The sequence below is a fragment of the Epinephelus lanceolatus genome, chromosome 11, assembly GCF_041903045.1.
Source record: "Epinephelus lanceolatus isolate andai-2023 chromosome 11, ASM4190304v1, whole genome shotgun sequence".
Taxonomy (NCBI): Eukaryota; Metazoa; Chordata; class Actinopteri; order Perciformes; family Serranidae; genus Epinephelus; species Epinephelus lanceolatus.
In genome coordinates, this window is record NC_135744.1 from 27,956,259 (window position 1) to 27,972,700 (window position 16,442).

The 16,442-nt window shown below is 39.4% G+C and overlaps 1 protein-coding gene across 1 annotated transcript; it reads left to right on the forward strand.

Annotated features, from left to right (window-relative positions):
- The first annotated feature begins 4,130 nt into the window (after positions 1-4,130).
- On the forward strand, positions 4,131-14,491 carry tmem135 (transmembrane protein 135). Its single transcript, XM_033650138.2, has 15 exons — positions 4,131-4,318; positions 4,812-4,939; positions 7,217-7,309; positions 7,518-7,551; positions 7,658-7,723; positions 8,207-8,253; positions 8,345-8,386; positions 8,483-8,659; positions 8,747-8,816; positions 8,920-9,087; positions 10,145-10,208; positions 10,347-10,423; positions 11,248-11,346; positions 11,429-11,496; positions 11,674-14,491. Exons 1-15 carry the CDS (start codon positions 4,181-4,183, stop codon positions 11,807-11,809), a joined length of 1,407 nt encoding a protein of 468 aa, XP_033506029.2. The 5' UTR covers positions 4,131-4,180; the 3' UTR covers positions 11,810-14,491.
- The last annotated feature ends 1,951 nt before the right edge of the window (positions 14,492-16,442 follow it).

Sequence of the window (16,442 nt, forward strand, 5' to 3'; positions counted from 1 at the left end):
TGAGCCCATTAATAAGCTCAACTTGGGTCTCCAGGTTGTCAAAACTCTCTCTGGCTGGTGTTTATCATCTTGCTAATGGAGTTATAAATGCTGATAATCCATGAATTAATAATATTTGTAAGTTTTATTCTTATATAAGTGCATCAAGTGAAGTTAATACATGGATTTTGGTACAGATTGTTCACTTTTTGGCAGAGTATCCTGCTGGGGGATAAAGCAGCTGCCAGTGGACAAAGATGTTCATGTGACTTATACCTGATCCATAAATCATTGTCAAATGATTTATTAACCATGCATAAAGTCACTTGCAGTTTACAAACTCTTTTAGCGGTGTTCTTGTTTGACCAAGATAATACTACTTGAGCCAAATTTGAGTCATCACATCCTGTTACTGCACATTCAACACATACATCCCTGCACCTTTGAAGCTTTGTGTCTTGCTTAGCCATCAAAGGGATGAGGCTGACACCTGCTGGCCAACTCTGAGCAGTACAACTGTAGAGACCAATAGGTGAACTGATGGTTCTGCCTTTACAAAGTAAATGCTTGTCACATTAGTGATATACAGACAGCATATCACACTCTGATTGCTTTGGTCTTTGTTCCCCTCATTTGAGTAGGTGAGTGTGACCCTTTAGCTTGCACAGATCTCTGAGTAGGCTACAACCTGCACCCCAAGCACAGTTGTGATATGGTGTAAAAACAAGTGTATTGATTGTAAACTTGCTCTGTGATTATGTGACTCTGTAGAGTGATGTATAAGGACATGTGTGTGACATGGTTTTGTTTGTGAGTCTGTTTTGTTCTCTTTCCTTCTAGACTTATTTGTTAATTTTTCTTCAGGTACTGGAGTCCACCTCCATATCATAAAAAACATGTGCCTTATATTCTTGTATGCCCGAAAATTAAAATATGTATGCCATGTACTGAGCCTTTCAAACCAATTAGAACTTGAATTAGTCTTTTATCATTATTTCTCTCCTAAGTGCTTGAAGGTCACAGGTTTTTTTGTCTTTCAACACCATGCTGCTCCACCATCCCCTCCAATCCACATCCATAAAGAAGCACATTGTTCCATAAACTCACCTGTAATTTATTCTTAGTTAGGCCACAGCCCAGTGCTTTACTGTAGGCCGGAAACCTCTATACATTCAGTTTGATGCCTGCTGGCTAATTTCTATATTATTTACATTTATTTATGGTAATGATTTGCAGCTCATCTCAATCTAAACTGTAAAATCACCATGCCATTCTCAAGTTCCTGTGTGGCTCTGTCATGTTTGTGATGTTATTTTATGGTACAAAATAATCCAGATTTAGTGTGTAGTAGCTACACTACCACCAAACACTGGCAAAATCATGCTAGTGTCACAAGTCTCCATTTGAGCACCAGCAGGACCTGGCACACTTTTTTGCAGTGATGGTTACCATTTTGGGCAGATTAAGGGTAGACTAATTTGATTCCAGATTTAGGCATTTAGTTGAAGATTTAGGGAGATTTACATAGCCTATCTGTCTTAAGTTATATCCATGGTGAGAGAAGTGAACATTGCAGCAAAGAATCTCTTGTATCTTGTCACGTTTAACCATTTCTTTCATACCAGTTTAGCTTATTCTGGTTTTGGGCCTCTCTTTGTCTCTTTAATTTTCCATTTTGAGAGCTGAAGTTTAGAGAACTGGTACTGGAGGCATTTTGAAGGCTGAATCTATGTTCCAAGTAAACATTCATGAATTAAAGTTAATGGATTTAAGTAATAGTTTGTGAGAATTTAATTCATGGCACGGAGCTGTGGCCATTCTACATTTATTCATAGTGTTTTCAAAAATACCTGTACACTCATCATTTCAAATTCAGTTGTCCCTATGTTTCGGGGACATATGATAGGACTATTGATGATTAGCTGAATAAGGGACTGTTCTTTACTTATCAGAGGAGGGGGTGGGGGAGGGTTTTTTTTATTTTTTGTTTTTATTTTGACCCTCCCCAAAGTTATAAATATTTTTCCTTGAGCCTCCAGGACAAGCAAATGCAAGCAAATGAGGTTAAATGAGACATGCATATTTAGTTGATGATAGACTGTTTGTTTCCTTGAGGTATTCTGTTTAAACATGTGCTATCTAAAGATGCATGATATGGAATTGTTTTCAGCCCATAGCAATTACAGATAAGTGGTTGTTTCTCATGGCAGATACTGGTAAAATAAGCTATAATTTTAATTTATTTTGTATTTTCTGATTAATTCATCAGTACTGATATATATTTTGCATCCCTTGTTCTATCTAAATATGCTTGTTACCTTAAAGTGTTCTGCCTCAATATGTTGAGGTGGGTTCTTATGTGAAAAAAATATTTGCTTTAATTAACTTTTTATGTTGATCTTTTAATTAACTGACAAGAAGCAAGTATTGTGTGGACAATTCTGGTACATTTACATCTGGACAGCCCATCACTGGGTTGGTACCCTTATAAGTACATTATAGAACTCTTTTAACGGATATGTTGCTATACTGTAGTTTAAAGATGCTTATATGTCTAGCAAGGTACATAATTGTACTTTAATTGGTACAGTTTGGTAAGGTACAAAAATGGACCAGTACTAAAGGGTACACAATTGTCTTTCAAAACAGTACCACCCAGTGACAAGCATTTGTACCCTTTTAGGTACACACTGGTACTTCCATTTTTGAGTGTGTGTAGAATGAGCAATTTTGATGAAAAATTACTCATAAGTAATGAACAGTCCCTAAATAAATTACTGTTTAAATCAGTGTTGATTCATTTTGTGTGGTATTGGAAAGACTGACTTATATAACCAGAGGAAGGGCAGGAGAAGTTGAAAAAATGTGGAAATCTTTATTGGAATTTATTGGACATCAGGGTAAACAACCACTATGAAATAGTTGTGTGTAGAGTGTATTAATGTTGTTATTGTCTTTCATATTGTCCTTCTTTAGTCTGATATGTTTTTGTTATTAATTTATTTCTCTATCTTTAAATATGTGAGACATTGTGGATATTTGCTTTGTTGTCTGTGTGTGTGAAATATGTGGAAAAACCTAATAAAAACAGTTTATTCACATAACAATTCACAGATCTTCAATAAACCACTGACTAATAATACATTTAGAGTCCACCCTATGGTCCAGTCAAAGAGCATGGATACCAAGAGGCGAAGCTCCGTTGAATTTCTGCCAACAGCCACTAGGGGCGCTAACGCCATTTTGGACTGTTGAGCTTGTCCTGGCCTTCCACCGTTTCCCGAAGGATCCCGACAGAGGTGTAGGTTTTAAAGTGTTTTAATATCAATTTAATATGCCAGTTTTCGTGGGAAGATATATATATATATATATATATATATATATATATATATATATATATATATATATATATATATACATATATATATATATATATTTATAGGCCTATATATGGCCTCTTGGACCATTCATATCAGAAGTGATTACTGCTTTAGCATTAAAATATATCAGATTAAAATAGCTTATTTATTATTATTATTATTATTATTACTGTCCCCTTATTGTACAAACTGTAAATAAATAAATCTCTAACCCTAACCCTAACCCTGACTATGTGACGTCGCCATTAATGTGTTTCTAGTTAAAATATTGATATTTTTTTTTATTATTTATTTATTTTTTGGTAGATTGGCTTATGATGGCTTATTTGAAGGAGTTATTAAGTTAATCTTCTCATAAGTGGATGTAATATGTAAATCTTCTCATAAGTGGATGTAATATGTAGAGATGCCATCTCGGCCGTTTTTCCTCGTTTTTTTTTTTTTTTAAGTCTATATTTTGCTTTACAAAAAACGTGAAAAAGCAGCTGTGACCAAGCTATCACGAGGTGAGTAGCATTGTAAGCATAATTAATAGCGATATACTTCAGTTTGTCTGTGTGTTTTTGTATGCAAGCGGGTCTGCTGCGGTCTGCTGACGGTCCAAAATGGCGGCGGTAGGACGAAACCATGGGGGAATTTTTTGCTATGGGGCGTTCTATTGAGCTTCGCCTCTTGGTATCCATGCTCTTTGTTCCAGTCCCGACGGCGTCGTGCACGTGCACACCTCTTTTGCGTGACCTCGCCGCACGCGCTCCCCTCAGAGTGAACGCGCACGGCAGCGCGTTGCCGCCTCCCTGCTTGTGGTAGCCCATGGTACGGACATGGCTGCTCTCAGCAAAATACCACACAACTGCTACGAAATCGGTCACACCTGGGACCCGTCGTGTGTGCAGTCTGCTGCGGACGTAGCCAGGGGTGCTCTGGAGGTCTCCTTCAAAATATACGCCCCTCTTTACCTGGTAAGTTTCGCTACTTGACCTACAGTATGTGCACTTGTAGACTCTGAAGCTAAAGTTAGCTAGCTAAACCAAGTAGGGCTAACTAGTTCTGAGAAAACGACGTGAAGATTAACTTGAGCTCACACTCGGGGACTAAGTTCAAGTTTATGTGAAGGCACACTCTGTGAAGGAGGTAAGAATCATTGAACGCACCACGGTGCCCTTTGAAAACCCATCATAACACATTCACGAGTAACCGGCTCATAAACAGAAACGTGAGTCAAGTAGGAACCATCTGATAAGTTAATGCAGGAAGATTCCAGAGTAAACTCGTTTGGCTAGTTTCCGGTGCATTGTGCACATTCTTCACTGTTCAGACCATTATCAGCTTCACCGGGGAAGTTTAATACAAATGCAGAACCATTGTTAAGTTACCTCAACTCTCATGCAATGATTTGGCAACCAAATGTGAACATCTGCAACAGTGACAGCCACTTGACTGCGTGTGTTTCAGATAGCAGCTGTTCTAAGGAGAAGAAAGAAGGATTACTATATAAAAAGGCTTCTCCCAGAGATCCTGTGGTCTACCTCTTTCCTCACTGCCAATGGAGGTCTCTACATTGTTTTCTTCTGCGTCCTCAGGTCAGCAGATCCAACAAATGTCACACATGTACTTGTCAGTTACACAACTCACCTTAACTTGAGATGCAAGGGTTTCTAAAGCTAAACTGATGCAATCTTAAATAGTTTAGTCAATATTATCTCAGGGTCTGTTTTCCCCCTGTTTTCAGAGTTGCTGAAATGTGCCCTATGGAGTTTTCTTGTAAAGATGAGATAAGATTAGCCTTTATTGATCCCCAGAGGGAACATTCAGGTTTTGCTGCAGCACAAAATAAACATGTTTACTGAGTCAGAAAACGACTTAATCGCTGTTTTGGCTAACCCTGTACGCAGTTCTGTCAGATTTTCTTCCAGACTGTGGAACCATTGGCCAACGTGTCTGTATGTTAGACATTGAACATTGTGGAAGGCTTTGTATTTTGTGTATCTTGTGTGTTATTGTTCTTTCTTATTTTTACTCTGCTGTTTTTTTTTACTGTGGTTTTTTTTATTGCCATATGGGTCCCCTTGGGTCTGAAATAAAGAATGAATTGAATTGACTTAAACAAAAGCTATATTTACCGGCTGTGACAATGTCGCAACAGCTGGCATTGTTTTCACCTTGTAAGTGTGTGTGTGTGTGTGTGTGTGTGTGTGTGTGTGTGTGTGTGTGTGTGGCATCATGGCCAAACACGTTCCTGTAGACACCAGCCATAGTGAGAATTACCACAGAAGTGGCTTAGAGTGTTATGCCTGGTGTTTATATGTCTGTCTGTCTATATTTCGACAGATTTTGTCAACATATTAGCCTCACAATCATGTAAGATGCATTCACAAAACTTGTGGTTATTCTTGAACTCCACAGGGTACGTTTAAGCTCAAAGTGCTGCACATACACGGCTCAAAAAATTAAGGGAATACTTAAATCTCATATCAGATCTTGATGAACGCATTATTCTAGTTGAAAATCTTTACTTACTTTAATTCAAAATTACACTGAAAATCAAAGGAAAAATGAAATCACAGGCTGGTTCAACTTGCATGAACTTAATCACGGCAACTCATAATGTGACTCAGTAGTGTGTATGGCCCCGGCATGCCTGTACACACTCCCAACAATGGCTGGGCATGCTCCTGATGAATCAGCGGATAGTGTCCTGGGGGATCTCCTTTCAGACCTGGATCAGGGCATCAGTGAGCTTCTGGACAGTGTGTGGCTGTGCTTGGCAGCATCATATGCACCAATACATAAGGTCCCATAGGTGCTCACTTGGATTTAGGTCAGGGGGAAGGAGAGGGCCAGTCATTGGCATCAATGCCTTCATCATCCAGGAACTGCCTACACACTCTGGCCACATGAGGCCGAACATTGTCCTGCACCAGGAGGAACCCGGGTCTGACAGTTGCTCTGAGGATTTCATCCCAGTACCTAACAGCAGTCAGGGTACCATTGGCAATGACATAGAGGTCTGTGCGACCCTCCAAGGATATGCCTCCCCAGACCATCACTGACCCACACCAAACTGGTCATGCTGGATGATGTTACAGGCAGCATAACGTTCACTACACCGTCTCCAGACTGTTTCATGTCTGTTACATGTGCTCAGTGTGAACCTGGTCCCATCTGTGAAGAGAATGGGGCGCCTGTGGCAGACCTGCCTATTCTGGTGTTTCTCTGCCTCGCACAAAGGAGCAGATACTGGTCCTGCTTCTGGGTTGATGCCCTACACTTGAGACTGTGCTGGGAGACATAGCAAACCTTTTTATGACTGCAGGTATGGATGTGCCATCCTGGAGGAGCTGGACTACCTGTGCAACCCGTTTGGGCTGCAGGTTCCGCCTTATGCTACCAGCAGTGACAAGGACACTAACAGAACACAAAACTAGAGTCAGGAAGGATAAGGAGAGAGCAAATGTCTGTGACCACCACATGTAAAACCATTTCCTTTTGGAGTGTTGTCTTAGTGTTGCCTCTCCATTACACCTGTTGTCACCTTCATTTGCACCAACGGAGGAGAATCTGATTCACAATCACTTGTGCTTCCTAAATGGACAGATTGATATCTCTGACGTTTAACTGACTTGGTTTTATACTGTGGCGATTAAGTGTTCCCTTGATTTTTTTGAGCAGTGTATTTCAGACTTAATACAGACAGAAGTATTTTTAACATGCCATTTAGATCATGTTTCCCCTTTTGATTGAAAAAAGGAAAAGAAAGATCTGACCAAAACAGAAAACCGGCGCTGATAGTGTGATTGAGTTCACACTTAAGTTGAAAAAAAGAAAATAAATAATGCTGAATATATTACTTACTTCAGGAAACTTCTTGGAGGGTTCTACTCCTGGTCTGCCGGGTTTTGGGCAGCACTGCCAGCATCCTATATTGCCATCCTCCTGGAGCGTAAGAGCAGGTGAGACTCCGGCCTGTTTTTCACCAAACTTTTCTTTTGTTTCATCTCAAGTGTTATATTAAACTGTAACATGTTTGCCACCACTGCACAAAAAGAGCACTTACTTCATGGGAAGTTGTTGTATACATCTCAAATATCAGGTGTGGCCTTGTGAATACTGATTCTGTGATTACTAAGAATCATTATGTCTCCCTTCTTCCCCCATCAGGAGAGGGCTGCTGACAATATATATGACAAATCTTGTAAGAGCTCCTCCATTCATTCAAACATTGTTTGTTGCACGGAAAGTGATATATCTGCTCTTTCTTGCCGCATGATGTATAAGTGACAGTGTAATCTTGTTATCAGGCCACTGAGACTTTGTTCCGCATGGCAGTGACACGAGGCATCATCAAACCCATCAAACATGGCGAGGTAAGATAAAAGGAAGGTTTGGGGAGATGACAGTGAAGGCAGCTAAATAATGGGGCTTGCTCAGAGCATTTAAATAACACGTTGACAGCTGTTTCCAGTGTTTCCTTGACAACAAAGAGCAAAGGATATTATAGGATTGTTGGTATTGATGGTGTGTTGTCAGTTTTCTTTCACATATCGCCAATCTCAAATGAGTTTTGCCGTTTCAAGGTAAGAAGGCAGATAAATGTGTATGTGGTAGCACACGACAGGAAGTACTCAGATGATTTTAAATAAACTTTATAGTAGTTTCTGTCCCTTGAAGATTACATGTATACCATCATATCTGTAGGCAGCTTGCACCAATATTATAGCTTCACCATCACCTTAATTTGTAATACATGGTTTGATTATATGTTCAGAATGGCTCCGGAGTCTCGTAGCTAGATGCTTATGTTCCACCTGTTGTCCTAATGCCTTCCTTCTGTCTCTGTTTCCCATTAGGTGCTTTTGTTTTGCATAACTGCATCACTCTACATGTTCTTCTTCAGGTCAGATTTTCACAGTAAAATGTAAAACATTGGTCAATAGATCAGGAGCGAATGTTAGAGTTTGAGTTAAAGTTTGTGTTTTATGCTGCAGGAGTCAAGATGGTCTCAAAGGCTTTGCATTCTCAGCATTAAAGTAAGCCGCCCCTGTTCCCACTGATGCTGTGATTTAGATTAACTGATAGTGTTTTGGTAAAGCTGGTTAAGAGGTGGCGTGCGTTTTCTGTCACAGGTTCATCATCGGAAAAGAAGAGATCCCAACTCACTCTCTTGTGGCAGAGCACATCCACACAAGGCACCCTGAGAGGACAGCTGCTATAGAGACGGAGGACCCGCAGGCGTCAGCAGAAAGGCCCAGCTCCAGGAGGAAAACTCTAGTAGCCTACACCAGGGAACTGCTAGAATCAATGTAAGAGAACACACATTTACACTGATGCCAAGGTTTATACAGAGTGCCCAGAATTAACTTGTTTTTTGTTTGCTTTAAATAATCTAGATGCAAGAAGGGTCCAAGACACAGATGTTGTAAACATTACCAAGACAACTGCATTTCCTACTGTGTGAAAGTACGACTTTTTTTATGATGATGGATTTATAATACTCAAATTATATATTATTAAGTACTAAAAATGCAGTATTAACTCTTTTTTCTTTTCTTTTATGGTTTAGGGTTTTGTCAGGATGTTCAGTGTTGGCTACCTGATACAGTGTTGTCTTAAAGTGCCTTCAGCGTTCAGGCACATGTTTACCAAACCCTCACGACTCGCCTCCCTCTTCTACAACAAGGAGAACTTCCAGTTAGGGGCCTTTCTAGGATCTTTCGTCAGTATCTACAAGGTACATTTTTTCCACTGACATCTCCTTTTTTTATTTTTTCTTGCTTTACTATTTTTGTTTTCCTTCCTTCAGTCCCTCCAGGATTTCACAGGGTGTTTAGGGGTTTGTTGCAGCCTGAAATACCTGATTTCACTGCATCTCTTCTAAAACAATTGTAATGCATGTTGGGATTTTTTAGACATTTTTTTGCAATGGAATTGTGGGAACAACTAAAAATTGCAAAAATAGTTGTGATGCTGTCTCGGACCTGGAGCCTATTATTATGAGCGTTCAGTGTTTCCCACAAAATTAGAATCTGTTAATGATTGTGATCTGTGATGGTCAGCTGTTAAAGCCGTTTGATGCGGCACAGAAGGGCTGTCTCCAGGAGCCACTCTCCTCCTGCTCTCTCTGCCTGGTAGACACACGAGCTGGCACAGCAGCGGCTAATGTCTGACACTGTGCTGTTAAACAGTCCCATCAATCTAACATCAGTGCCAAAAAGGATGGACTCTGACGTTAAACCCATTAATAATCAATGTGTAACGTTAGCCGTATGATGCTAACAGCTATCGTCACTGTGTGTGTGACTCTGTCCCAGGTGCAGCAGTAGTGTCGTGATAAACCGAGGGAGAGGGGCAAGGAGGTGCAGAGTGAATCAATACACTACACACAGCTCTACAATGAAATTAGATCTCACTCATTTTAAAAAGTCAAATTTGCCGTAAAGTTGCAGTGATTAGAAGAATTCACAGGGGTTGGCTGGATTTGTGTTAATTGTTGTGATCACAACATCCTTGAGGGACTGTTCCTTGCCTCTTTCCTTTCTTGTAATTTGGCCAAAAAATTGTACAAACCATTGTGCCAAAGTTTTAGAATATATAAGCTGTACAACATATATTTCTGTCTCCCACCTCCTTAAAGACTCATTCATTTGTAATCACTGATTTCTTTAATTTTTCCCCACATATTTCATATTATTTTCACTCACATTTCCAATCTTTTTTCCCATCTCAGTATCTCCTGTCTGGTCATGTTAGTATTGTTTAATTTTTAAATGTGTTTTCCTCTCACTCAGGGAACAAGCTGCTTGCTGCGCTGGCTGCGTAACATTGATGACGAGCTCCATGCACTGATAGCCGGTGAGACAGAAATGTCTCTGTCAAACAAAATCCTTGTAGAGCAGTCCTTCTCTGGATTGTCTCAGCTGATGTTGCATCATGTCTCAGCTGATTTAATCTGTCTAACAATCATGTTTTGTATTTTTCCCGTCATTCAAGGCTTCCTGGCTGGTATCTCGATGTTCTTCTACAAAAGCACGTCAATATCCATGTATCTCTTCTCAAAGCTGGTGGAGGTAAAGGAAGATCTCAGAAACAAGTGATGTTACTATAATAACAGTAAAAAGAAAATTGCATTGTCAAGAAATTATACACACCAACATTAATCTCTTATCCCAAGGATATTTGGATTTTCTTAGGTTACTAAGAAAATGTAAAAAGATTCTTACATGCTCTGTATGCACCTGGTTAGTGTAAATCTGTGTATATTCTTGCATAGCCAGACCTATCTAATGACTGTGCCAGTGCTGGAGAAAGGTCTGGCTGAGCCCATCAGATTTCCACACTGAGGGGAAAAACACTTATTTGTGTTTCTTTAAACCAATCTTAAACCTCTTGGGCAGCACTAAGCCACAGTGTTCTTGCAAAAAAAAGGTGGGAGGGAACTTGTTTTTGTTGGAACATTTGCATGTGGAGAGGTGATCGTATTGACCAGTGAACGGACTGCAGTGTTCAAAGCTCCACCTTTGTAGCACCAGATTTGTGTGCTAGGTATTTCAACAGAAGGTTGACAAAAAAGGCGACGGTACAGAACAGTTCCATTGGTACCATCCACAACTTTTCACTGTGGAATTGGGTAAAAAAGTGTACTGAACTGCACCGTACTGTTCAGTGGAAACAGGGCTTAAGTCTGGCTAGATGAGACTACTTTAACATAGCAGCAGGTCGTAATAAACATTACTCATCTAGCATTGTGGCTGCTTTTATTCACACTAGAGTAGTAGTAGTTCCTAAATTAGCATATAGCCAGAACAACTATTACAGAAAATATCTTTATCTGAAACTTCTTTTTATTGGACAGTTTATCATTAACAGCACATGTGATATTCTCTGTCTTCAGACCATGTACTTCAAGGGCATTGAGGCCGGTCACTTCCCTTACTTTCCTCATGCAGACACGGTCATATACGCCATCTCCACCGCTATCTGTTTCCAAGCTGTAAGTATCCCGTAAACACTGGTTTTATACTCACATAAATGCTGAGTGAGGAGTTAATGGATGACTCATTACTGTTGCACAGGCTGTGATGGAAGTGCAGAACCTCAGGCCTTCATACTGGAAGTTCCTGTTGCGTTTAACAAAGGGCAGGTATGAATGAATTGTGTGGACTCTGTCAGCTGTCAAACATTGTTTTATCAGTTAAATCCAACTCTGTATTTTTAGATTGTCTATAGCTGGACTGTTTCTGTCCATGTTAATGTCACCTGTTAATGAAAGTTGTTTTTGTCATAATGGTACTGAGATTATTTTCTGTCTCTTCTATAGGTTTGCCCTGATGAACCGACAGTTGCTAGATGTGTTCGGGACTCAGGCCTCCAGGGACTTTAAAGGCTTCATGCCCAAACTGGACCCTCGTTTCACCACGGTGCTCCCACCTGGAGCAGACATCCAACTAGGCTGACTTGGGAGCAGGCTGTAGGAGGGGCTTTTAGGGTTACCTCAACGTGAACAGTTTGGCTGTTCTATCTGAGTAATTTAAGGATTTTTTTAAAAAGGTGTTACGGCAGCTCAGAAGTGGTGGTGTTGTGTAATGAGATGGGATATGCTTTGGAGGATTTAAAAGCCTGTGATCTGTCCAAAGCAGGGCATCATGATTGTTAAGTGTGGTGCTGCACAAAAGCACATTTACTGGCTGGGATTGTATGAATACAGGTAACCAGTGAAATAAATGAAGTGTACTAATACAAGTATTTCAAAGTCCTAATGAAACCCTAATAGTACTTGCTAAACTCTAATAATAAGAAAGCCATCTAAATGATTGAATCATTCTGTCAAGTTGTTCATTTGCGTTGTACAGGTTTACATTAACCTGCTCTGCAAGATATGGATGGTGATAGATAACCTTATGGGGTCAGCACTTAAATCACAAAGTAAGCCTAAAATTGGATAATTGGAAAATAAAAAGGATTTCGCTTTGGCTGCAACAACATTCCTTTTATCCTTTGATCATAAAATTTCTTCATTTTCCAAGTTACCTGTAGGTTTGTACTGACTGAACTCAGTTTGGTTATTTCACAACAGAGTGTGAAACTAAAACAGACTCAGTGATTCCTGATTTTGACTGTGATTGAAGAGGAGAAAGAACTTGTGATCATTACTGAATGTGTACTTCTCTAGTGGGTGGAACTGATAATATATATTTAATTATGTAGCCTTATTAATGAGAGATGTATTTAGATTGTGGTCTATGATGTAAAACAGAGAGGTGGAAAGTCACCACTTTTAACCAGTTAATTAAAATGTTTTGGTTTTTTTTGTTGTTTTTTTTTCATGTCGTCATCACGTTTTAAATGCAATTGAGGTTTTCTTTTTCTCCAGATCTCAGACTAGAGTGCTGTTAAATTTGACAATAATAATTGCAATGGATAATGTGGTAAAGGGAGCAACTTGATTATTGGAGCGGGACACATATTAAGCAGGGGGTCTTCCCCAGGAAAATTAGAGCATCAGACACTTTTATTTCCTGCATTCTGGTGAATTTGTATGCACCAATATGTGCCTTTTCTGCATCAATTTAAACAAACAAAAAAATATCAGGCGCCACATTACCTTTCACAGTATACTGGAATATAATGCAGTGAGGCTCTCAGGCAGTCTGTGTTGCATTCAAATATTTATTCTGCTGTAAATCAACTCTTCTTATTTACAGTTATCCCGGCTGAGTCAACACACACGTAGGCAGGATTTACGCTTGTGCATCTAACTGTCTAAATGTGTATGTGCCACCTATACACATCATTGCTCATGTGTTTTAGCAGGATATCTGCTCATATTCAAAACTTTCTGCACCATAAAAACTGAAGTGTTCTCTCATATTTTGAGATAAAGTGAGAAAAAAATCGTTATATTACGAGAATAAAGTCATAATTCCCCAGTCGTCAAAGTTTGGCACGAGCTCACCATCAGATACTTGGTGTCTCTTCCACCTCTTGCTTGCAGTTAAATACACGGGCCCTTTAGTTGATACAGAAATTGTTTAAATGTCACACATATATATTTTAAGTATAGCCTTTAATTTACATGTATTTACCTGAGCCAAGACTTTATAATGTGATGAGTTGGACTGCAAGGGAGCCTAAATTTGCAGATCCATGTAATTCAGAATCCGGTTTAATAACCAGTTGTAAATTATTCAAAGTTTTAAAGCACAAGATCATATGTCTACACAAATTTCAAAAAGTCATCGCCACAGTCAGCCTGCTCCTTCATTTTCATTTCATTCTCTGGAGGTGTTTGGGTTCAAAACGACTCATCTGCATGACTGAATATTTTATTCACTAATAAAGGCCAAACCCGATTCAATTTTAATATTTGGTTGTTTCACATGAGCTCATAAAATATAAAAAAAAATGGTGCTGGCTGTTTGCATTTTAATTAATACTCACTGTCAGTTCCAAGGTGAACCCCATTGCTTAAAACCCACATTGATTGAAACATTGTTTACTGAGGAATTTGGTGTTGCATCGAAATGTTTGCCTGAAGGCCAGAAGTCTGTGAATAGAAAGTACACAGCTCCATCTGCTTGAGTTTTTGTTGATGCTGAGAGATGAGGATATCTGCCAAAAAGATGTTTGGAATTTTAAATACTTTATGTTCTCTGGGAAGTCTGCATTGCATCTTTCACTGAGTGATAAACAGTCCCAGTGGTTGTGCAGTTAATGGAATAATGGGAACAGTGGGTACTTCTGTGGCTCATGGAGGATTTCTGTGCTCATCACTAAATACACTATTGCATCGCACAGCGTTCATCATAACTTCATTCCAGATGTGAAATAATTACACATAATTATACTGTAAAAATTGTTACATCTTTTTGTGTACACCTCATATTTCTGGTAGTTATTTAAGCTGCCATTTTGTTTACTTCAAATATGCATTCAGTTTTTCAACTCAACCCAGCTTTGGACACACGTGACCTCCATAACACAAGCCATGATTTAAATGAAAATAGTGCATGGTTGATGTTCAGACTAAAGTAGAGGTGGTATATTAACAAAACATATGACGAAGAGCTATAATGCAACTCTGCAGATGTTTTTGATTTATGTAAAAAAGTGTATATTAAAATCATTTTTGAATATCATGTGCAAGGCTTGTTTTTTTCTGTGCTGAGTTTCATCTTGTGTAATTTTGATGTTGAGGAAAATAATTTGATGAAGATCAAAGACTTGGTTCAAATTCTTGGTGTCATAGATTCAACAAAAAGCTGGAAACATTCCTCAGAGATTTTGGTCCATATTGACATGATAGCGTCACACAGTTGGCGCAGATTTGTCGGCTGCACATTCATGATGCAAATCTCCTGTTCCACCACATCCCAAAGGTGCTCCATTGGATTGAGATCTGGTGACTGTGGAGGCCATTGGAATACAGTGAACTCATTGTCATGTTCAAGAAACCAGTTTGAGATGATCTGAGCTTTGTGACATGGTGCGTTATCCTGCTGGAAGTAGCCATCAGAAGATGGGTACACAACATTTTTTCAATCTTCTCTTGTGCAATGTTGCTGAGCCTGTTCGAATTGTAGCCTCAGTTTCCTGCTGTTAGCTGACAGGAGTGGCACCTGGTGTGGTCTTCTGCTGCTGTAGCCCATCTGCTTCAAGGTTCAACATGTTGGTTCAGAGATGGTCTTCTGCAGACCTTGGTTGTAACGAGTTGTTATTTGAGTTACTGTTGCCTTTCTATCATCAACCAGTCTGGCCATTCTCCTCTGACCTCTGGCATCAACAAGGTATTTTCACCCAGAGAAATGCTGTTGTCTCTGTTTGGGACCGTCCTCTGTAAACCCTAGAGATGGTTTTATGTTAAAATCCCAGTAGATCAGCAGTTTCTGAAATACTCAGACCAGCCAGTCTGGCACCAACAACCATGCCATGCTCAAAGTCACTTAAATCACCTTTCTTCTCCATTCTGATGTTCGGTTTGAACTTCAGCAGGTCGTCTTGACCATGTCTACATGCCTAAATGCACTGAGTTGGTGTCACGTGAGTGGCTGATTAGCATTTGCATTCACAAGCAGTTGAACGGTTGTACCTAACAAAGTACAACACAGTTTCCACAGGCATACTGCTCATTACCTTTGTCTGAGATCTTGCTGCATTGCTACATGTCAAGGCCTCAAGATTAGACATGCCCACTGCAACAGATACAACTGATTCTAAGCAGTACTACACAATCAGATAATACTTAGGTGTGTCACCGCTGTTGCTTGACGCGGTGTGCATGCACTGCTGTGAAGTAGTTACTTGATTCCAGACATGACGCTTGTTTGCTATTAGGAAAGAAGAGTTAAAGGTATGTATACTGTACTAATACTATGTCCTCTGCTTAGTCATGTCTCCTAATAGTGCAAAATTGTTTGGAAAATAATTTTTAGTGTCACTCTGCGTGGTAACAGTCAAAAAAAAAACACAAAGGATACAATTAAAACTTACAGTAAGTATCACTAGAGTGTAACAGTTTATCTTTAAAATGCATTAGCATAGTAGGCCTACAGATGCTGGGACATGGCAGAGGTTTAGTCATATGATCCTGTGTTGGTGTAATGAGTTTTTTATTATTGACAAGGCTGCAGTGTCTGCAATTTATTCACGGAGGGCAGCAATGAGCGCACAATGCTTTTGGTTTACACCTAAAGAACAAGAAGAAGACATCCATAACGGAAGTAAATATATTTGTGTCAAGTAGGCACATAAAAGCACTTCTGTTTTGTAGCTTCCTTTTCAAAGTAAAAGCGTGTGATCCACCTCATTTAAAATGGAAAAGTATACATCAGAATACCCAGTGAAGCCTCATTTATTCTGAAATAACAGTTAAGAACAGATGGTATTATGGTGCATATCATCTCTTAGCTAAAGAGCAGGCAAATGGTTGATTCATTCATGGAATTAGTTTCTTCAACTATTTTGGAACAACTGAACTCAAAGAACGTTCCTAGCATTTGTTTTACAGTGCATCACAAAATGCTATATGGTCTCCAGATTTTCCATCAGTTTCCTCTTGGCTTTTATAGATTCAGACAAAAAATTCTGTTT

Bases quoted from the DNA above. Each gene is read 5' to 3' on its own strand.
- tmem135 (XM_033650138.2), top strand. From the start codon at position 4,181: ATGGCTGCTCTCAGCAAAATACCACACAACTGCTACGAAATCGGTCAC. The intron at 7,724-8,206 runs GTAAGATAAAAG...GTTTCCCATTAG, and splicing joins AACCCATCAAACATGGCGAG to GTGCTTTTGTTTTGCATAAC. The intron at 8,254-8,344 runs GTCAGATTTTCA...TTTATGCTGCAG, and splicing joins CTCTACATGTTCTTCTTCAG to GAGTCAAGATGGTCTCAAAG.